The sequence below is a fragment of the Prinia subflava genome, chromosome 16, assembly GCF_021018805.1.
Source record: "Prinia subflava isolate CZ2003 ecotype Zambia chromosome 16, Cam_Psub_1.2, whole genome shotgun sequence".
Lineage (NCBI taxonomy): Eukaryota > Metazoa > Chordata > Aves > Passeriformes > Cisticolidae > Prinia > Prinia subflava.
The window spans coordinates 9645090-9668160 of NC_086262.1; the positions used below are offsets into that span (position 1 = coordinate 9645090).

The 23071-nt window shown below is 40.8% G+C and overlaps 1 protein-coding gene across 4 annotated transcripts in view; it reads left to right on the forward strand.

Moving 5' to 3' along the window:
* Positions 1-23071, forward strand: part of SMAD5 (SMAD family member 5) — a 30623-nt gene that overhangs the window by 2094 nt on the left and 5458 nt on the right. The window contains exons 1-6 of one of the 4 annotated variants that reach the window (XM_063413189.1): positions 6063-6699; positions 16117-16734; positions 17866-18117; positions 19269-19388; positions 20008-20229; positions 22526-22782. In XM_063413189.1, coding sequence (XP_063269259.1) covers positions 16332-16734; positions 17866-18117; positions 19269-19388; positions 20008-20229; positions 22526-22782 — 1254 coding nt within the window. In that variant the 5' untranslated portion in view covers positions 6063-6699; positions 16117-16331. Of the gene's footprint in view, positions 1-6062; positions 6700-16116; positions 16735-17865; positions 18118-19268; positions 19389-20007; positions 20230-22525; positions 22783-23071 lie in introns of those variants that run through there. The other 3 variants (XM_063413190.1, XM_063413192.1, XM_063413191.1) reach the window with 3 other exon arrangements.

Sequence of the window (23071 nt, forward strand, 5' to 3'; positions counted from 1 at the left end):
GCTCTGCTCTGCCATCACTAATTGGTTTGTGTTGGGAAATCCTGAGGTGATAAAACGGCTGTTAGAAAGTTGGCTTGTGAGTAATTAAGTGTAGGTCTAGCTATTAAAACCTGATTTGTTACTCATAGGTTACATTCATCTGTGTCGCTTTCTCTCCAGATACAGATAAAGTCAGTGTTCTTTTCACTGGTCTAGGCCAGAGTGGCTGTGTAATGAATGGAGAGATAGATGTCAGCTCTGGGTATGGTTCACACATATACAGTGGGAAGAATTACCTTTATCATAACAGACAGAGTTACTGTAACAGAGAGCTTCTGTTTCAAACTGTTCCTTTCTCCTTTCATTTATTTTCAGAGGAAGTGCTGGAGGATGCATACCCTTCTTCATTTAAAGTTTAAAATACTTATTTTGCTCATAATCAAGACTCCACTTCTAAAAAAAATTAATTTCTGTTTCAGAGTGTCTCTGTTTACTATACTCCAGCCTCTCCATAGAGTGGGTGTAACCAGGAGAAGAATTTGGCCCATGATGTGAGCTAAATTTTCAGTGCTTCCACTATTTAGAGCTCTGTTGTGCTAAAAATAGTTCTCCTGTGGTTTTGGCCATGGAGCCACAAATGCAAGTTTTCAGTGCTCAGTTATTGTGGATGCTGGTTCCTTCTATTGCTGCAAGGAATAGATGACACAGCTCATGACTGTGTCAGCAGATGATTGAGTGTGAGGCTGCATGTCTGATCTCCTCACTGTCCTGGAGTGAGCACGTGTCCCACCCAAATGCCAGGGACCACCAAGAGGGACCATGCTTGGCAAGCAGTGCTTGGGCTGGGCACTGAAAAACCCTAAGAAAAACTGGAACCATGCAGGAGATAACATTGAAGAATGCACCCAGAAATCTCCATGTATGGCTAATGGTATGGGATGTAAAACAAATGGAGGGAAGGGTGTAAACCTTTAGGAAAGGAAGACACAATTTCATTCATGGCTAATTTGAAGCCCAGTTTTCATCAAAGACAAAAGCTCATAGTGATCACAGGGTTATGGTACGTGCAAGGAGTTCACTGTGATGTCAGATTCGTTCTTTTCTGTACTACATATTCTGTCCCAATTCCATGGTCCAGCTTCTCCGTTGTGAATAAGAAAAGTGGTTTGGTTGTTGCTGACAGCTTTGAGCAGGCAAGGGCCAACTCTTTTCTGAGCTTAGTAGTGGGTGTCAGACTCCAGAAAGTGTTCTTGTAATGCGAGGTCATATTCTGGGAATAGTTGAAAATCACTGATTAAGAAGAGTGAGAGCACTGCATGTTTCTGTACTGCTGATGTGATGGTGAGGGCAAGCTGGGAATGGTCCAGAAAAATAACACCAGAGGAATATTCAAAGGAATCAAGCTGTTTAAAACTATCTTTAACATTTTTCTCTAAAAGCACTATATTGTGTTCATCAGCTGGGACATTTTTTCCATTTCTCTGGGAAGGTTTTCACCCCATCCCAAGAAGAAGATTTGATTCAGGAATACTCTGCCCTGACTGAACTCTGTCCACAGATGTCAATGGATGGTTCCCACTCTGATGTAGACTTTGTGACAGTTCTCAAGCAAATGCTCTTATTCATTCCTTCATACACATCTTACTCTTCCTTCAGTGTCCTTTTTCCTTTCTTAGGATTTTGCCTTTTTAATATGTTTCTCAGACTTCTTTTTCTTGAATTATATGTTCAATTTTGCATCCTAAGTGACTCTCAGGTCTGTTGAACTGGATATACTATTCCCAATATATTCACAATTTTATTTTATGGTGTGAAGCTGAACTTACAAAACTTTTACATAATTGTATCTTTGTTTCTATCATCCCCATAGATGTTCCATGGCATTGTTTAGCTGTATGTCTCAGCCCATTTTTTCTTCCAGTGTAGGAAGAAAAGTTTGCAGCTTTAAACTTGCTGGGAAGAATACTTCAGGCTTCCCTTCCCTCTCTCCCTTGGTCTACAATTTCATGTTAATGTCTTCTATCTGTAGCTTCAGGAAACAAGACTAATTCTTCTCTCCCTTTCTCTGTGTGAGTTATCACACAGACGTACCCAGAAGCGTGGCTCTAACAATAACAGGGTACTTAATTTGAGAATTAGCTCTGGGGATTCAAGGGCTGTGAGCCAGTGAGTGTAACTTCGCAGGAGCCTACACCTCTGAGGGCCTTGGAGATAAACACTTTAGTATCTTTCCTCCAGACACTAAAGGCTATTTCCATTTTCTTACATATGTGATACAAGGTACACAGCATTTGTATTGTCTTCTTGGGAGGCAGCCTCTTAGCACCTCCTGTGCCTGTTCTCAGCCTGCTGTCAATTGTGGGCTTATTTAAGAGAACCAAATGGCCAGAGTGAATGTCGCCTCCCTCTCCACTGGCTGAACTCTGCTTAAACACAACACTGTTTTTCTGCCTCAAAAATATACATAAAGGTATGTATAGTATGCTAGCCCCTCCTTAGCCTTTCCCACCCTGAAACTTTTCAAACAGGGATGGCATGTTCCTCTCTTCACTGCCAAAAAAAAAAAAAATAAATTCCTTTCTCAGCACTTCCCCCTTCCCCCATTTCTTTTCAGCTGACAGCTGTGAGAATGGAACTTTCTTGAGCTATCCTATCCATTTCCCTCAATTCTGTTTTTAAGCTAGATTTGGTTTAAATATTCAAGCCATCTTTCACACTACAAGATTTTTTTAACATAAAGTGGCTTTGCAAATGCTTAATGTGGGTAGAGACATGGCGACTGTTTACATAAATTTATTTTTCTTTTTTATATAACATTCCACCTTCTTCCCCCAGCAATTTAGAAAGTTGATAGAGAATGAAATTGAACAATACAGCCATTTAAGAAGTTACAGGAAGGCCAAAGTTTTGTAATAAAGCAGCTGTTTTTCAAGACTATTTCCTTATAATTCAAACAAGCTATGATTTTCATACTAATTCACTTCTAACCAAATAAAAAATTCATTAAGAAATATAGGAATTGTATTCAAAATCTGGAGAGTAAAATGAAAATAATGGAATTTAAGATAGTTCTTAAACTTCACACTTTTAAACCATTGAAGGCCTGATAGCTGTAGGTGGTTTTCTGTTGGCTGTTTTGTACTTTGATCAGACTTTGAGGTTATCTCTCACTCTGACATAAACACCTACAGTAACTCAGTTTTATGGGAAGGTGTTTTCCCACCCTCATTGCCATTAGCCTGTGCATAAAGGAGTCAGAAAGGTACTTGTACTTCATCTGCCTTTACAAGGCAGGCCCCAAACTATAAACATGTGCAGTTGTCTCTGCAGAATCTAACATAATTTAGTAATTAAAACAATCAGGTAAGGGGGAGGTTAGCTAATTGTTTTTCCTTGGGTTAACACAGCTGCATGTATGTGTGCTGGAAAATCTGGGTTTGACAGTGATAAAAAAGGATCGGTGGTTCCATGAGTTGTGAAATTCAGGAATTTGGGAAATCACATGATTTCTGGAAAATGTGTTCAGGGTGCTTTGAATCTCCGTGTTGTCCTTCTGTTGAACTTGGTATGCTATTAGGGTGGACCCACTGGAATGTGGCCCTAGAGATCCAAATGATGGAGACCATGTATGAATAGGCAATGGTGAAAGTGGTGTTAATTTTCCTGAGGCCTTAAGGGCATACATCTGAATCATCAGATAGCCAATGTCATTTATTTTGTATTTTATCAGGCTCATTGACTACAAAGAGATAATTTGACTTCAGACATTTGAGGTTTGCCCATTCAACATTAGTCTATGACAAAATGGCATGGGAAAAAAAAAAGGAAACCTACTTTTCAGCCCGATTATCATATTCCCTGCTAGCACACTCCAAAATAGCCTCTGCATTGTGATTAAAAATCACTATTTTCTGAGGAGGGTGTGCCGCAGGCAGACATGCCTCAATTGCCTGTAGTTTTAAATCAAAAATTTTTAGGAAAACCTAATCTTGGAAATCTTAGAGTTTTCCTTGTCTTCCCATACTCTTGTATGCACACCTTCAGCTTTCCTCATCACAGAACTCTGAAACCTCGGCAGCAGGAAGTGCCTCGGAGCTCTGTGATGTAGATTCACCCAGCAGCATACAACTGTTTTGTAACTCCTCAACAGAGGAGAACATTTTGTTTTCTAGAGACATGATGGTTGGCACATGAACAACACCTAAAATGCCTGCTGCCAATTTGTTGTTTGTTACTTGGTTTATTAATTAAGTTACACAAAAGATTTGGAAAAAGGCCAACAGTTATTGTTGGGTGTTTTTTTTGTCCCGTATTTTGGACTGCCTGGCCAATGCAGAACAATTGCTGGTGCAGAGATACAGAGGAGTCTCCAAAGGTTAGCTCTGTTCTGGGACTAAATTACACCAAAGCCTTGCTCCTCCACTGCTGCCATGAACTTTAGTAGAGATATCCTGTGGGGCTATTAATTGACTTCTTAAGAACTTCTGTTTACGTCCAAAATGATCAAGAGCCATGTAGTTTTGAATCAGAATAAATTTTCTTTAAAGCTTAAATATATTTGAAATTGAAATTTCAGCTTAGCTCATTTGGCATTTTTCCCTATGTCTATCAATTTTACTTTTTTTTTTCTTTTTGGTAGAAGTTTTACCTTTAGGTTACACAAATAAAATATAGTTTCATGGGGCTTCTTTTTAGCTTAATTATATATGTATTTTTATATATATATAGAATCACTTTTCACTACATTTGCATGCTTCTGGTTTTTTTTCCAGAAGGAATCCAATAGCAAGATTCAGTTGGCATACGAGATAAAATTGGCATGCCAGATTTCTAACTGGACTTATATGTTCTACAACAGAGACAAAAATTTATGTACAAATGATGGGTTTGCCCCATATATCTGTTCCTACACAATTTTTTTTTTTTTTGACCAGAGGAAGAAACCCTTCTGTAGGAATTTCTGTAGTTATCAGACTAGGGTTTAGCTTAGTTCAGAAGTGTCTTGAAGCTGGCCATGATCACTCTCCTCAGAGGAAAGCAGCATTTGGGTTATGAAGTAATTGTCCTGTAGGAAAAGTTTCCTCTTAAAATCACTTTGTGAGCTGAAGTGTGAAATACTTTCCTCTAATTGTGGAAGTTCCTGTTGCCCATATAAAGTTAAAATTTTCAAAGTCATTGGAATTCAGATTTCAACAATAGTTTGTGGTGAGTGGTTCCACCTGGTCCTGAGGAGCAGTGTGGAGTGTGGGTCAGCCTTGCATGCCTTGGTCTACAGCACCTCATCTCCTGTAAGGCAAACAAGACCTGGCCAGTCCTTCCCTGACATGAGAGGCTCCTGCATGGACAACTGATTTTTATAACTGATTTCAGTGGAAGAAAGCACTTTTTTTAGCTTTAGTGGAAATCGAGGTGCTTGGAGTTCCAAAAGTCAGTTCTGTATTGAGAGAAATTTTAAAAATGAAAACTTTCATCCAATCATGGCACGGAATCCAATTCTTCTTTAATATATCCTCATATCTAATAATTCACTCAGTTAAAAATGACAAGAAACACTTGTGCCTGCAGTATGCTTAACCAAGGTCAGACATTGCTGTGGCACGCTGGACATGTTTTTGACCCAATATCTCGGAAGTTTTCTTCTGTGCAGTCCAAAAGCAGCTTTGAGGCAACAGTGCTCACTTCCACATCACACAATGAGGACAGGGAGAGTTTGTCCTTTAGTGCCTTTATACGCAGTAGGAAAATCTTTATCTGTGCAATCCTTTCTAGAGTCATTCCTAACAACGCTGACACATTCTCTTGAAGCTTTACTGGGTATTTTAGTAACTTACTCAGAGATGCAGCCCCTGAAGGACTTCAAATGCCCCAACACATGGTGGCTAACACCCCCCAGAGATGAGGCCCAGGGGGGCCATCCTACTCTGCACAACTGTGAAAGGAGGTTGTAGCCAGGTAGGAATCGGGCTCTGCTCCTGGGCACTAAGTGACAAAACAAGAGGACATGGTCTTAAACTGCACCAGGAGAGGTTCAGGTTGGGCATCAGGAGGAATTTCTTCCCAGAAACGGTGCTCGGACATTTGGAGGGGCTGCCCAGGGAGGCGGCAGAGCCAGTGTTCTAGAAGTGTTTAAGACTGAGCGTGTTCCTCAGTGCTATACTCTGGTTTACACGGTTGGTTGTAGGTTGGGCTCAGTGATCTCCGGGTCTTTTCTAACCCAAGTGGGGCTGTGACTGAGCACAGCCGCGGTGCCCCGGGCCGGTGCCCGCCGCTGCACGGCAGCAGCACACGGCACTGAGGGAGCGCGCCGGCCTCGGCCCCAGCAGCGCCCGCCATCGCCGCGGCACCTTCGCGGCCTTTTCTATTCCTCCGGTACGTGCTACGTTACTTTCCGGCCACCGAACCCCGCACACTCATTTACTGATTTATTATTTGCGCTTATTTCGCTCCCTTTCACGGCGCGGGGCCGATTCCCCACAGGGCCCCTTGCCCACACGGCCGGGCCCGGCCCTTTTCCCGCTTCCTCCCGCCGCCGCCGTGGCGCGCGCGCGGCCCCGCCCCTCGCGCACATCCGGGTCCCGGCGCTGGCCCCGCCGGCCCCGCCGCCGCCGCTCCCGTCCCGCCGCCTCCCCGGCAAAGTTTCGCTGCAGCAGCAGCGGCGGCCGCGGCCCAGCCGGCCCCTCACGGACACCCGCCCCGGGGAGGCCGCCCGCTCCGCGCCGGGTGGGTCGGGTCGGGGCGGCGGGATGGCGGCTCGGGGGTTGCGGGCCGCGGGGTCGCGGCGCTGCGGGTCGGGTTCCGGGCGGCGGTGGGGGAGACGGGCCCGAGGCCTGGAGCGGGCCCGCGGTGACGTGGGGGTCCCGGCGGGGCGGGAGGGGTCGGGGAGCGGCCTGTGGGGGAAGGAGCAGCCCCGGGAGGGAGAGGGGAGCGCGGGGCCGCCCGCGGGGCCGCTCGGACACGCGTGGTGCCGGTACAGGAGCGAACATCGCAGTGCTCAGCAGAGACTCGAGGGGCTTGTCTCTTAGTTTTTGTTGTTTGGGTTTTTTCGGCTTTTTTGTTTTTGTTTTTTTTTTTAAGACGAGAACTCTCTTAGCTGGAGTCAGGCCTGACCGAGCGAGGGGAGAGTAACAAACACATTTGCAGACGAGCGTGAAGAGGCGGGAGGCGATGTGAGGGCTCACACACACACACACACACACACACACACACACACACTCTGCTCTCACAAACACACACTTCACGCTTGTCCACCTTGGCCTTTCTCGCGTGCCCCCAGCCCTGACAGCTGCCGGACAACAGATGCACAGCTTCGGTGATTTAGAATGGCAATTTTTGCCTTCTGCGGGTTGTAAATTTAATAGAGGAAATATGGTCTTGCGGTTAAAAGCACAAGACTGGAAATCAAGTGATCTGTGCTCTGTTCCAGTTGTGGGGTTTCTTGTGTGACCTTAAGGTAATTGAGTGATATTTTGCAGGAAAATGATAGGGAGGAACTGATTCAGCAGTAGTGTTGAATGTATTATTGAATAGGTTCAGTAATAGTTCTTGAGTCTTTTGGTAGAATAGGTAGGGATTTAAAAATTCCGTGCAGTGAATCACTTGGTCTCGCTGCTTTAGCAAAACCTCCAAGGAATAACTGTCAGAATTTGCATCAGCAAAGTTTTGTCTGTCATGGGAAATTAGATTGTCAGTATATGATGGTTTTAGATGAAATCTCTTGCTGGTTTTCATTCCTTCGTTAATTTTAGATAATTAGCCTTCCATGGGTGGCTTTAAAATGCTGAATACTGAAATGAGCATAGTTCATTGAGTGTGTCTGTTACAGAAGTTCTGCACTGAATATCCCCCTGGTGTTCTGAGGAATCACAGTTTGACTGGAGTAAAGAAAAAAGTGCAAACACTTGCAGTCATGTGCCTGTGCTCATCAAAACCTGTAATGCTGTATGAAGTTGGCAGCTAGTGGTAGTGGAAGTTAATAGAAGCAGCAAATAACTTAATTGAAGATGTTTCATAATTAGCGTGTTGTAACTTTTGAGAGTGCCCTGTCTGTGTTGGATTTAATGTCTTAATCCCTACCGTTTGATAGTGGTTTACTCTTACCTCTGATATTAAAATTTTGTTCACTTGGCCTTGAAATTGCTGCTAAGTGCCTGATGCCATTTATTTCTGTAAAATAAAATCCCAAGAAACCACGTGCTTACTGGGATACCTATATTTTTCAAACTTTTCTTTTCCTTTCAAATGTGGAGGATGTACACTTGAGATAGGAATTTTCTCTTTTTCTGAAGAGGGCTTTCCTAGTGGAAGCCCAGGGGGACAGTCATGATGGGGCTGAGAAATGGAAGAGAAGGAAGAGAGGCTTCCTCTGCATTTCTTCCTCTTGATGACTAAAGATCTTTGAATACAACATGGTATGCTGCTGTGTTCAGCTGTGGTGGGTGGGTTTTGGGGGGTTTTTTTTTAGGTTTGTAGTTTTAACCTCTGATGGAACTGGAATTGTTGACCCTGTACTATTTTGTACTTGTTAGGAACTCAGATTTTTAATCTTGCACCTGGGTGGGTGATCTGTGCAGAGTTTTAATGATCACAGAATATTATTTGAGCTGGAAAAAAATGTCTCCCAAGGTGGAGTGCTCATGCTCGATTAAGGAACTTTTTGGATTTATTTGAATGTTCTTTGCAAATTATGTTGTGATCTTTAATGCTTTGGAGGACACTTCTAATTGCAGAAAACTGTCCTCTCTATTTTCTTTATAGAAAAAGAAAATAGTTTATAGTTTAAGGAAAATGCTAGGAACTCTATTGCTCTTGGCTGAATTACATACCTGCAGAAATACTCCTGTGGCAATTCTGTGCAAGTCCGTGTCTTCCCTTCCTTCCAGTGAAGGCCTTGTTGGTTATATTCATGTTTGTTTTTTTTTTAATTAAGGTACAAGTTTCTTCAAATGTCTCTGTTAAATTTGGTGAAATGAATTTTATTTTAATCAGTTAATGTTTCTTTAAAGATCTTATTGATTTTTTTTTTAATAACAGGTAAGCTGGTGTTCAGAACGAGATTTGTTCTTGTGTGAGCTGAGCGCACTTGAGATATCTTCCCGGCTAACGATAAACAGCTCATTAAAAGCAAGTTGAGCAGTAATTTAACGCTTTTGCCGTTATCATTAGTCACAGTGCCAGCTCCTGCACTGTTTTCTGGAGGCCTTTTTAGCCGTGCTCCTGTGACCACGTAGAAAAGTTTGGCTGGCACTGGAGCGCGCTTGACCAGCGTGGGTTGGCAAGGTGCAGGACGCTGCCTGCCAAGTCTGTATCCCTGCTGACCTCCCACCAAGGCCGAGCCTGCCAGCACTGTCATCCCTGACAGAGGATCTTTGTCACAGCCCTGCCACTGATACACCAGCTATGAAGTAGTGTCTCTGAATTCTGGGTCAGTGCATGTCACAAACTGACAAATTTAGAATACTTCGCCATTCATTCATTCTGTGCAAGGGGAAAAAAAAAAAAACTTGCTGAATTACTATTGTCAGTGTTCCCTCCAATCCTGGTGCTTTTGTAAACTTGTCACAGACTTAATGCAATTCAGTTGGAGTGGAAGTGTATACACACACACATATACATCTTTATTTTTCTTCTTCTTTTAAAGCTTTTTGTGTATCTCAATTTCCAGGTTATACTTTTTGTTGCCAACTCAAAAGTATTTAGAATCTTTGTCTTTAATGAAGGTCTTGCACATGAACATCTAAATTTTTAGAAGGCTTTGTCCAGCTTGTTAATTTTTTTGCATACTTTAGGGTTTGTGAAAAGTACAAGATGCCCTTTATTTTCCCATTTTTGTCTCCAAGTGTAGTACTGAGGTCATTCCTAATCACCCACTTGCTTGTCCATGTCCACCAACCTACCAATGGAGGCACAGGCCTTTGTTTTCATGTTTAGTGAAATGTAGCAGTGCTTTTCCCTGGAATTTTAATTAAGAAATGGGTTCTAAGTTGTAGTTATCAGCTTTGGTTAGAGTAGATCTTAAATAACCTTAAAAATAGGAGGCAGTTTCAGGGCTGTCCACTGTTGATGGTGGCATTTTCCAGCATAATGCTTCTGCTGGAAAGTGCCAGTTAGCTGAAACAGGAGTGTGAGAAAATGTACAGTTCTGACAAAACAGTTAAGGGAGACAGGTCGTGGTTCTGAGATGGAATGTATAGTTTTGAGAATTTCTACAAAAGCGAATTGCTCAGTAATTAGAGCAGCTGCAGAGACCAGGGCCATGGGAGCATTGGATTTTTTTTGTTGTAAATATGGATGCTTTAAGAAATAGATAGTACTTTTTAGGCATGGCAAGTTTTGGTATTTTCTCCCTCCCTCTCCCTTCCCCTGTATGAGAGTTAAACTCAAGATTTGCCATGGTGCATAACAAATTCAAAACTGTTCTTTGATGATAATTTTTCTGAGCTTTTATTGACATCAGATGAAATTGAGGATGCTTTAGAGGTGCAGTGGAGCTCTTGTAGTGATCTCTTTGCCTGGACCTCTTTTGTGGTATAAATTATTATCACTGGTATTATTTTTGACAGTAGTTTTTGAGAAAACTTTAGAAAGAAGCAGAGCATCACTTTGCTATCTGAGGTATATCTCCCATGTACATGATATTACTTGCTGCTTGTGCTTGGCCTCAGAGTTTGTTAGGGTTCCTGTAAGAGAGTGCTGGTTAAATACTCAGCTGACAGAGCTAAATGCTTCAGTGTTTTTTAAGCTGTTAGATGGTGTACAGATGTGGAAATTAAAAGCAAAAGTATTCTGTGAGAAAGCCCTGTCAGCAATTGTCAGTAGATTTTTCTGTTTGGAGGGCAGTCGTGCTTAGTAAAAGTTTTGAAGACACCAGACAGTTCTTTTCTGTTCTTGTTTACATATATTATCAGTTAGATTATATTGCCTTACAAGGCATGTTTGAAGCAAGAAATCCAGTGCTAGGGTAAAAGCACTTACCATATGTTTTGGTCAGCTGGATTTACATTTGTACTGCAAGCCCAGTTCTGATGAAAATACCATGAGTTCCTTTTTGATATAATTTATAACATCTCCTTCATCTTTTACTTAAATTTGAGAGGAGAAGGAGGAAAAGAAGTCATTTTCATTGGTGGTATTCATTGTGGCTGAGATTTTGCATAGGGTAATTGAAGAAAAATCTTTGGTGGAGAGGCTGTGGCAGTGGTTTGAAGGATGCAGGCCCTTCAAGTGTATTGAACAGTTTTTTTAACCACAGTGATCAAGGATTTGTTCTATACTTGATGTGTATGGAGAAACTGTGGAGTTATGAAACATTTCCCCTGTGATTGTTCTCAAGAAAAAGCTTTAATATGTGCCATTGCATGGGACTGTGTGCAGGGCTGCAATGTAAGCTGTAGACTTGGGAAAATGATAATAAAACCCAAGCACAATCCTGCACAGTTCCTTCAGGAAATTTATAAGGAAAGAAGGATTTTAATAAAACCTGGTGAAATTGATGTGTGAGGTTGTAGTTTTAAAGAAAGTATTGATCTATATATATAGCATAGCACACTGTAATATACTGCAGTAGAGTTTCTGAGCTTTCTGTGTGAATATGTATGTTAATGTGTATATGGAGTCAAAATACCTGAGCATTTCTGAGTTTGAAAGGCAATAAAGTTAAGCACAAGAGCTGACTGCAGAACAGCTTTAACTGCAGAGCTGCAGCAGCTCTAATGAACTCCCAGTTGTGCTGCTGGTTATAAGTGGTGCTTTGTTTATTGTATGGAGTGGAGTCTCAAAACAGCTTCTAATCATCAGCAGTGAAGTTCCTTGTTTCAGATGGGGTATGATGCTACAGGAGGCTCCCTGAATTTGCAAACAAGTAAATTAGTGGGAAGAGAATAGTCCTTGTACATTTGAACACAGGCTTAGTACTGGCAGTAGGAAGGGATGAAGGCTGTTGGTTTTACCCATTTTCAAATGATTTTACCCATTTTATTCTTGTGCTTGTGAAAGCATCATTCATTGCCCTGCTGCTTGGGATGATGGTTTGCTTGGTTAATGGTACTTCAAACCTAGATTTTGCAGGTGGGAAATAGTTTGGAATCAGTGAGAGAACACATTACATACAAAATGCATCTAATGAAAATAGGTACACCATATGTAATGTTAGATTTCTGTTCTGCAGTGACTCTTGCTCTGGTCCTTTTAGCCAGAAAGAGATTCCTTGGTATGGCATCAAATGAGCCTGCTGAACTTGCCAATGTAGTAAGCTAAGAAAATTTCACAAGAACTGCTAAAAGGAAGTCAAGTTGCTCAGTATATGTTGATGGCAGATGGAAGGTGGTGTTCTCCCATCTGCATAAATGAAATATAAGTTCTGTTGGCCAACTTTGTTTATATCTGGCTGGCTGGCTGAAGTATTAAGGAGGGGGTTCAAACAATGGACCTGTTCACCTAACTAGTTTTCTTCCATTTGCTGTAGTCATTAACAAGAACTTTAAAAGTATAAATAATGCATGCCCCAAAGTCTAATTTTGATACAGCAATTACTTCCTTTTATACTTGCCCTTTAAAAGCCCCCTCATGCTACTCCATGTAATTCATTACACTCACTCCTTAAAGAGTGTTTGTAACTGGGTTTTTTTTAATAGTGTGGTTTTCAGTTGATGTTCTCTCGTAGCTCAGCTGAAAAGTTATTTAATAAAAGAAGGTAATGCATAATAGACCTTCTGCTGCTTAAAGAAATTTAAGTAAGCTTTTCTCCCCATGAAAGTTGTTGCCAGCTGTGTCTAGAGGTGCAGCAATACGAGTAATTTGTGCACCACTGAATGAAAATGTGACTCTTTAAAGCATTTGTTTCTGTATTCAGAGCTCAGTGATGCTCTGTGGTACTGCAATCGCAGCTCATAACTTGTGCTTTTAAGCCTCAGAAGAAATTGATTGTAAGTACAGATGATCTGGAGAAGCTGTTCCTGGCAGATGTCAGAATTGCTTAAAAACCTTTCACAAATTAGATGCTGAAATTACAGCAAATGGAAGTAAATGTTCTAAATGTGGTTTATGCCACACATTCAGAAATCTAAAAACCCTACATGAATTGCAGTTTCTACATGGAAATGTTTGGTTTCTACATAAATACCTGAACCTGCTGCTTTGTGGCCTTAAATAGCTCATGAAGCAGCTCATGATTCATGAAGCTTTTTAATTCTGCCTTGTTTTCTTAAGAAAAGGCAAAAGCTGTAAACCTTCAGTGTTTTGCCTTCCAGAATGAACTTTTGGAAGGTGTGCAATGGGATAAATTCGGTGTCATTTTGTACTTCTCAAAGCCTATTAGTATTTTGTTGCATTTTCTTTCTTTCCCTTGGTTTTCTTGAACAGGTTCAAATACACTTCTGCTGAAGTCTTGAAGGCCTCATAAGTGGCCAGAATGGAGTTACAGTGAATGGTATTAAGGTTTTAAACTTCAGCAGTCTCATTTTTCAGATTTACAAAGATGTATGTGGAAACTTTTTTTGAATAAGTTGAAGCAGTTTTGATAAAATCTGTTCTGATGCTTCTGAAGTGCTTGTTTTACCAGGCTTTGCTTTTGTTGATGGGCCCTCAGACAAATGTGAAGTTTTTAGAGTTAATTGTGTTACTTACTGCAAGCAGATTGTTTCTAAAATGATAGTTTGTAGGACAGTCATTTATCATAATTCCCTTGACACTTGCCCTACAAATACTAGTTACTGCAAAATATCATCTTAGGAGAACTGTTCCAACTTCCTTTCCTTTTAGTGAGCTTGTTTATTCCATGAGCATACTTGTGGATAAGTGATGTTGAAATTATATAAAACCAATAAAATGTCTTTCCTAGTTGATGTATTATATTCAAAATACTAAAAAACAAAATAAATTTTTATGTGGTCATGGCATAGAATCCTAGATGTTTTTTCCCATTATCCTGTAATGGAATAGATCAGGGGATGTTTGTTAAGATCTCCTTTGAGCTCAACTTAACTAGAGGAATTTCTAGTGTATCTTCTGCCTTGATGATGCTTAAGGTTCTTTGAAAGCATAGCTGAAAGCAAAAATAGAACATTTTAATTGTCTTCTGGTCTGAGATTCTAGGTGGGTTCATTTCCTTTTCTAGGGGTGTGAGCAGTTGCTCATCTTGCAGCTATTGAATGTATGCAAGGCTTGAAAGTAAGTTAGTTGCAACTATAAACAGCTTTTACTTTTTCAAACAGTAAACTTTTATCCTCAGTAAAAGAAAAAAATCAGTCTGAGTTCCTGGCCAAGTTCATCTCCCTTTATATATTTCCTGTTACTTTGAAGGGTGCAAAGGTTCTGATGTGTAACAGTCTGGGGGAACTAAATTACTCTGAAAGTGCAGACATGGTGATATTTCTGAACAAAACAGGTGATAGGTAAATAAAGTTTTTTCCTTTATTTTTTTTCTCAATACCGTCTTCTAGGAAGTTACTGAAGCAGTGGGAGACTTCTCTTAATTTCTTTTTTCCATTTTGTTTTTTTAAGAGAGCTCTAGGAAGAAAGACCTTCAAACAGCTTTTCAGTTTGTTTTGCTTTCCCAATTTTTTTTGCCATATTACTGAAACAAAGGTGAATAATCAAAGAAGTACCAATGGGATTAAGCTACTGCATGAAATAAATGGAGTTTTTCCAGTAAAGGAACACCAAGTGTCCTTGGGTTTGTTCCCTGCTTTCCTCACCCTCTAAGTCCATAACAAAAATACAGGATGGTTTCACGCAGGACATAAATGCCTTGCCTGGGGATGTTTGCTGTAGCTTTGGCTGATGGTTCTTAGTGCAGGGTTCTGCTCTATGAAAGGATCTATCCAAGTGCCTGAGTGAGCCTGTAAATGTGCCCAGACACTTAAAAAGCCTTATCAGATGACATAGTTTATCAAAGATGGGAGGAAAAGAAGATCTTCTTGATTAAAGGTTTCAATCTAAAAGAACCAGCACAGAGATATTTAACATTTTGCTCCCCCCCTTTTCTCTTATGTGCAGATTTGGTTTCGGGCTAGGTAGGTGTTCTAATTCACCGTGGTTTATCAAAAGTGGAGAGACAATGTTGTTTGGCAGTCTCTGTAGCAGGAGAGGAAGCATCTTTTGTTATTGACATCCTTTCTCTTAGCTCTGCTCTTGCTTTTTGCCAGCTGCTCATTGTCTATACTTGCTTATTTAGTATTCACAAGGGATTTTACAAGTTCTTATCAGTTCGTTGCCACAGCACATCATTTCCTCTTGTCATCGGTACTCCCTAAATTGCTGGGGGGAGGATTTGCATTAGGGCTGGTGAGTGGTAAAACACCATTCATGAGCCAGTTGTTCTGCTTCTCTCCTTTGGAGGCACTTTGTAGTAAAGGTCACATTTCTAGTGCTTACTCCTCCATGTCTTTTCTCCCCTTCTTTTTTCTGGGGAGAAGAAAACAATTTTTTATTGCCAAGGCTAAAAATATCCAGCTCTTCAAATACTCTTCTTAAAAGATATAAGGAAGTGCAGCATAAAATTAGCTACAGCTAAAAAAAGGTTGACCACCTCTCTGGGTAGCTGGAGAAGGTTTGATTTGTGTTTTTTACTGGGTTTTCCTTTTAACTGTGCTTTGCTTTTTTCGTCTACAGTTTCTTCCTAATTTCTTTTAATGCTGTCAGAAACATGGGTTAACTAATTAGAGCTCAAGAAAAAGCAGATGCTTTAGGATTTTTTCTGTTTTTGGAAATAAAGATCCATTTGAGAAGTTGAGTTATTTCCGTGCAGTATTGGCCTTGGGACTGGTGCTTCCACCCTGCCTCTTTCTTCATAGCAACTTTAGTCTTCTAATGCAGCACTGTAACAGGGTTATATTGTTAGTTTTAAACCATATCCCTCAAGCCTATCTGCTGAGAAAAAGTAATCAATTTAAGGAATATTGACAGAAACTGTGCTGTCCCTGTCATCCCTTGATGGTCCCTTGTCCCACTAATCAGTAGTGCAAGCTTTGGGGACAGATGACTTTTTTGAAGTGTGATCATAGGACTTCTGGGATTCTGTTTTGAAACAAAATCAGGTGTTAATGCTAGGGTTGAAACAGGAATTCTTTTTATATCTGCCTTTCTGTTTTACTGCAACCCTTACTTGTTTACTAATTCCTTGTTAAATTATCTTTTTACTAGTACTAAATTGGAGGAATCGGTCATCGTTTTTGGTGTGAAGACTTCATCACTGACATCTCTATGTTCATTTGTCATCCTCCAGGAAATAATACAGCTCATCAGTTGCAAGAACTGCTTTGGGTATCCACTGACATTTATTTGGAAAAAAACAACTAAATAAACAAAAAAAACCCCAACAGACAAAACCCAACAAACTTTTTGAAGACTTGTGTCAAATGACGTCAATGGCCAGTTTGTTCTCCTTTACTAGCCCAGCTGTAAAGCGTCTGTTGGGCTGGAAACAAGGAGATGAAGAGGAAAAATGGGCAGAAAAAGCTGTTGATGCTTTGGTAAAAAAGCTGAAAAAGAAAAAGGGTGCTATGGAAGAGCTGGAGAAAGCCTTGAGCAGTCCAGGGCAGCCCAGCAAGTGCGTTACTATCCCCCGCTCCTTGGATGGACGGCTGCAGGTCTCTCACAGGAAAGGCCTTCCCCACGTGATTTACTGTCGTGTGTGGCGCTGGCCGGATCTGCAGAGCCACCATGAGCTGAAGCCATTGGATATTTGTGAATTTCCTTTTGGATCCAAACAAAAGGAAGTCTGCATCAATCCATACCACTACAAGAGGGTGGAGAGCCCAGGTAAAAGCTGAACGGAATCTTTAATAACCATTTAATTATTCACTCCATCTTCCTCCTCCTCTGGTACTGTGCAGCAAATTAAAAGGGGCAGTTTGGGAGAGGAATGTTCAAAGTTTACGTTACTGGTGGGGCTTTAGGGAGGTTTGTGGTCCATTTTGTCCTAGCTGTTTTCTTTGGGATAAATGACAGTTTTCCCACAGACCTCTTAAGCCTGCTGCCCTTGAAGCTAGTAGCAAAGTTCTCCTTTGTTGTAAAATAGAAAGCAGTGATGTGTTTTTTCAGGTTCAGTTTCTTTGAGAAACTTGTTTCAAAATCTCAGTCCTTGCAAGGAAGTTGGTGGCTGCCTTTCAGAGGCTCGCTGTTTAACCGATGTGTGACATGAACTGAGGAGAGGAAAAATAAAATTAATAGAATTCTAGGGTGGTAGAGTTCCCCACATGACTTGGAATTCCCCACATGTTAGGAGACAGCAGAGATGAATAGAACCAAGAAATGTGATCATGTAGGAAGGTATGTGTCAGATGTGTGTCAGGTAAGGAGCTGCCGTGGGAAAGGTGAGGAGGATTGGGATTGCTGTGGGAGAGATGAAGAATGTTGCTCTGGACAGTGTGGTGAGAAGTTGCTTCCCTTGCTCCCCAAAGTGGTTGTAACTCTACTTGACTGTAGTGGTCAAGTGCACTGCTGCAGCACTGGAATTCCAGAGTCCACCAGTCCTGAAGTTAAAATGTCTGGCAGTACAGATTTTGTTTCTCCTCAGTGGAAAGGACAATATGTAACTATATAGTATGACTGTAGCAACAGAGACTGTATTTCCATTTTCTCTGATTTGCTAATGTATGCAGATGTGAATCTTAGTTTGGTTTATTATTTTTTTAAAGAAAAATTTATCTTTGAGTTGTGTGAAATATGTGTGTTTTCTTGCAAGAGTAAAGTTTGAATCTTCCATCAAGCATGATGTAAAAAAATAAAGGAAAGAGGATGGGGTAAAGTCATGCCAGATTCATCCCCTGCTCCTCTTTCCACCCCAGCTCGAGTTGAAATTACCACGATGAGCAGAACAACACATTATTTGTATCTCTTACATCTCAGGTTTTAATCTAAACATCTCTGGGTTTTGTTTGTTTCTTGCAGTTCTACCTCCAGTGTTAGTGCCTAGACATAGCGAATTCAACCCGCAGCACAGTCTGCTGGTTCAGTTCAGGAACCTGAGCCACAACGAGCCCCACATGCCTCACAACGCCACCTTCCCGGACTCCTTCCAGCAGCCCAACAGCACTCCCTTCTCCATCTCACCCAACAGCCCCTACCCCCCTTCTCCAGCCAGCAGCACTTACCCGAGCTCCCCAGCCAGCTCCGGGCCCTCCAGCCCCTTCCAGCTGCCGGGTGAGTACAGCCTGAGTGGCAGGCTAACAAAAATCATTGAAATGTCACACCTTCTTGGGACTGTGACCTCAGGAATTCCTGATATTTGCCATAAATGGCTTTTTCTTTTGCATTTGTGGGATTTTCTTCCTAGTTTTGTCACTGGTCAGGATTAATTGTTACAGTTGTATTTTTCCAACTGTTTTTTGTCATGGATGTAATATTGGTAAGCTATTTTGCACAGCTTCACTATAGAATAACTAATCTATACTTTAGAAGAATATTTAGCAATGAAAAGAAAGCAAATGCAGGATGCTGAACAGGAAGTTTACTGATGTCTTTCACTGAATAAAAACACTTAAAATATGGTGTTTAACTGGACAAAAGTAACATTTTTTGGGGGGAACAGATTGAATTAAACTGTTTCTGTTTAACTGAATTGGGAAATACAGAAGAAACAATTGATAGGGACAAAGGAAAGTCAAGTATTAGTGATTCTGTCTGATTATTGGTGTGGTTTGTAAAACCAGGAATTTAATGGAGTAAAGAGTTTATTTTTCCGCTAGCTCAGTGGCCTAATCTTTGTTCTGTCTGATTGCTCAGTCCCCAGAAGTGTCCCAGTCAGGGGTGTCTGTGTTGGCCGAGTACTGGGATCATCTGTGGGCCATAGTGGGTGTTTCCACACTCAGTGCTGTGCTGATGGAAGAAAACAGATCCACACTTTTGTAATGAACTCAGCCTGCAGGAACACCAAAAAACCCCAAACTGTTCTAGGCCTTTGTTATACTAAGCAAATAGTATAACATAGTGCTTTATTTTTGAACACTGAGAGGAGGGTAGGCAAGAAAGCTCATGTTTGTTTCACAAAAAGGGAGAAGCAGTCATCTTGCCCAAATGCAGGAGTGCAGGTAATAAAGAAAAAAAAATGCAGAAAGAAAAAAGTGCATCTCTTAATGTTTTCAAATTTCCAATCTTGTTATTGGTCCCATAGATAAAATTTCAGCTATTGAAGGAGTTTACTGTAAGGACAGCTGGCTGTGTTCAGATTTCTTTGAAAATGAGGCCAGATTTTTTAACATCTTGTTCAGGAATATTTTGGTGTGTTTACAGCTGTAGAATGTATAAATACTCTAAATTGTTGAAGTTTATTCTTATTTTTTTCATGTTTGTAGCTGATACTCCACCTCCTGCATATATGCCCCCTGATGAGCAAATGGGGCAGGATAATTCACAGTCCATGGACACAAGCAATACAATGATCCCTCAAATCATGCCAAATATATCTACCAGAGGTAAGTTGTATAGTCTGGTGTAAAATTACATAGTTTGGCTTCTTGGAACTCATGACCAAACTGAATGAATAACTTCAAATGGACCAGTAAATCTTGCTGGTAGGTAGGAACAGTCCTCCTAGGCAAACTGGGGCTGAAAGAGACATAATAGAGCATAAAACTTGCCTTGCTTATTTTTATTTTCATCTTTTCCTTTTAAAGCCTCAGGTGCATAATGTGGCTTACAGTGAGTTGAACTCCTTTCATTTCTTTTCTGCTACCATTGTCTGTTGCTGGAATAACATTTGCACAAAGGCTCTGAAAATTGAGTCCCTAGTTATAACAGATTTTTTAGAAGTGGGCAGAAGAGTTATGTTTTACCTGCTATCACATAGTCTTGTGTGTGTGTGTGTGTGTGTGTAAGGTTGTTTTTGTTCAATATCGAGCTTAAAATTGGAAAATAATCTTAAAATCAACAGGCCAGCTAAAATGCATGAAGGTCAAAAACAATGAGATTATAATCAGGACACTTCTTGCCCATCATAATTGTTCATTAAGATTTTACGTAGCTGTTGGTGTTTTGGAAGGTCTGCTTGACAGTTGTAGCTTACGTAAACTGTGACTTCCATTTGCTTTTCAGATGTTCAGCCCGTTGCCTATGAGGAGCCCAAACACTGGTGTTCCATTGTGTATTATGAGTTAAATAACCGTGTTGGGGAGGCTTTCCATGCATCTTCCACAAGTGTCTTAGTAGATGGGTTTACAGATCCCTCCAATAACAAGAACAGGTTCTGCTTAGGTTTGCTCTCCAACGTTAATCGCAACTCAACGATCGAGAACACTCGGCGGCACATTGGCAAAGGTAAAACTGAGTTGTCTTACTCATGAATAAGAAACCAAGTCCCTGGTTTTATTTCAGCTTCTTTATACTGCAGGGGTGGTTTTTCTCAGATGAGAATGCTGGAGGTAATCTGAGATGTGATACATTATCTATCTCTGCAGTACCAGAAAACAACTTAAGTTAGGCATGGTTGGATTCTAATTAGTCAGGAATTGCATGCATTTTTCTTTGTCACTAATTAAAAAGACTAAATATTACCCCTTCCTTACCAAACTAGATTGCCATTGGGGCTTGCTTGTTAGGGTAAATGATGTGTAGTGGTCTGTGTTTCAGCAGCAAGAAACATTACAGGATATGCCATTCTACATTATATCTACTTCTTAAATCAAATTCTCCATATACCTTTACAGTATGTCAGGGATTTTTTTGTTTTGTTTTGTTGTTGTAAGGTATTACCTGCTGTCTACAGTACGTTCAAATATCTCGGTGAGTTGGCAGCAGGACTTTGAAGTGCTAATGCAAAACTGCAAGGGCTTATTTGTCTGAGTGAATCCATGGGGCGTGGATGTGTGTGGGAGGGATTCCTGGAGACAGCAGGTTTTGCAAGATCTTCTAGTTTTCCTGTGCTGTTTTGGCTGATAGTACATAGAGATGCACAGTTTTCATCTTTGATGGAATGTGCCTGGATTATCTTAAATTGTAGAACACTTTTTTGGAATTTTTTTTTTGTGATTAACTCAGTCCTGAGAAGAGAACCCGGTTTCTCTTGCACATGTTTGAAGCTTTTTTTCCACCTAAGAGCATTTGGTAAAGTTGATCTTGAGTTTTGATTGATGAAAATTCACCCTGTCCCATAACATTCTTTCAATGAGAAACTACTATAAATATGACAAAATTTTACAGATAATTTGCTGACCAGAGGTTTTATATGTATCTGTTGGAAACTTGGCTCTGCAATGCAGGTGTCCAAAAAAATTTCTAAGTAATATTACCAAGGGGAACAAGTGATTTGTGGAGCGTGGGTGGTTTGTCAGGCTCTTTTGTTTTGGCTCACCCCTTTTGATGGTATTGGCAGAGAAATCTTGTGCATCTGCCTAAGGTCAGAAGTGCAATCAGAACCCATCATCATGCTGTAGAATAGTAATGAGCTTTAAAAGTCTGCATCTCTAATTGTAATTATTGAACTTACACTTTGCTTTATGGTAACTGTTCTGCCTACAATTAAGGTTGTTTAGGGATAAAATACTGTTTATTTATGCCTTTTGCTTGAAAGGTTTTGAGGTTTTGCCTCCTTAGAATGACCCAATCCTACATGCTAAGGTTTTTTACTGTAGCTAGCAAGTGGTGGTCACTGTCTTTTTAAATAAACAGAGTTGTGTTGTGAAAATGCCTTCTTGCCCACCCCAGATTCTCTGACAGCTGCTTGTAGTTGTTGAAGCCAACAGTTCCTCTGTAACCTCCATCCTACCTTAGTCCCAAGTGGGTCTAGCAATGTTCACAGCAGTTGCTGCTGTCTGAAAGATTAACTTGCATCTGCTGACTTGCTGCAGCCTCCTGTGGCTCACCACAGGACAGTCCATAGTGGATTCCCAGGGTATTGCAGGGAAGACTTAAACAGAGCTATATCCCAACCATGTATAAACTGGGATAGGGAAAGGGGTGCAGGTGTCTCAGTGAAGCAGCAGTGAGCACCTGAGTTTGGGTGCTGAAGGGATGGGCAGCTTTTGTATATTAATTTTTAGTCAGTAATAATGTTGTATAGACTTCAAAACATGCACAGCTGAACGCAGACAGTTGTGATAAATCCAAGGGCTTTGTTGATGTTAAGGTTTGTAAAGCCTGATGGTAATTAAGTGGAGCAACTAGTTGGACTTACCTGTCCTTAGCTTGATAAAATGTACTGAAAATCAGAGCAGACTGTGGATATACCTTGTCATTCATGTCCATCACCAACCCTTCTCCCAGGACACACCTATTTCTATTCTACTTGGCATAGGCAGAAGTTGCCAGGTGTACAAAACTGGAGTTTTAAAATCCACATAAATTCTCTAGAAAAATAGCTTGAAATAGCAGTTGAAATGTGGCAGTAATTTTCTCATTCTCTTCTGTAATTGATTGGAGAAGGACATCTAGTGGCTGATGTATCATGAGCCTGCTGTGCTGAAATGAGACAGTGCATTATAGTGCAAGCAAAAGCTTTTCTGAAAACCTCCTCAGGCAGAAATTTACTTTTTTTCCCACTAAAGTAGAATTTACGATAACTACCGAAATCGGAGACAACAAAGTAATTTGAAATGTTCTTATCTTTGTTTTTAAGGAGTTCATCTCTACTATGTTGGTGGAGAAGTCTATGCTGAGTGTTTAAGCGATAGCAGCATCTTTGTACAGAGCAGGAACTGCAACTACCACCATGGCTTTCATCCAACAACTGTTTGCAAGATTCCCAGTGGATGCAGTCTGAAAATTTTTAACAATCAGGAGTTTGCTCAGCTTTTAGCTCAGTCTGTCAACCATGGATTTGAAGCAGTATATGAGCTCACCAAAATGTGCACCATTCGCATGAGTTTTGTAAAGGTGAGTTATCCTGAGGCTGTTTAAGTTCATTGTGGGTTTGGGTATTTAGTAGTAATTCCATTAGCACTGTAGCAAAGCTTTTCTGGCCTGATGTGGTTCCTTTCAATGATAAGTATATTTAAAGTGATTAATTAGGGAGAAGGAAATCAGTGCAAGGAAGGAAAAGCACAGATTGCTGTATTGAATGTTGGCTGTGTATTCAGTTACTTCAGTATTCAGGACAGGAATTTATTCATTATGTTTGCAGTAATTTTGTTAAAGGAGATTTAAGTTCATGCTCTGAATTTGA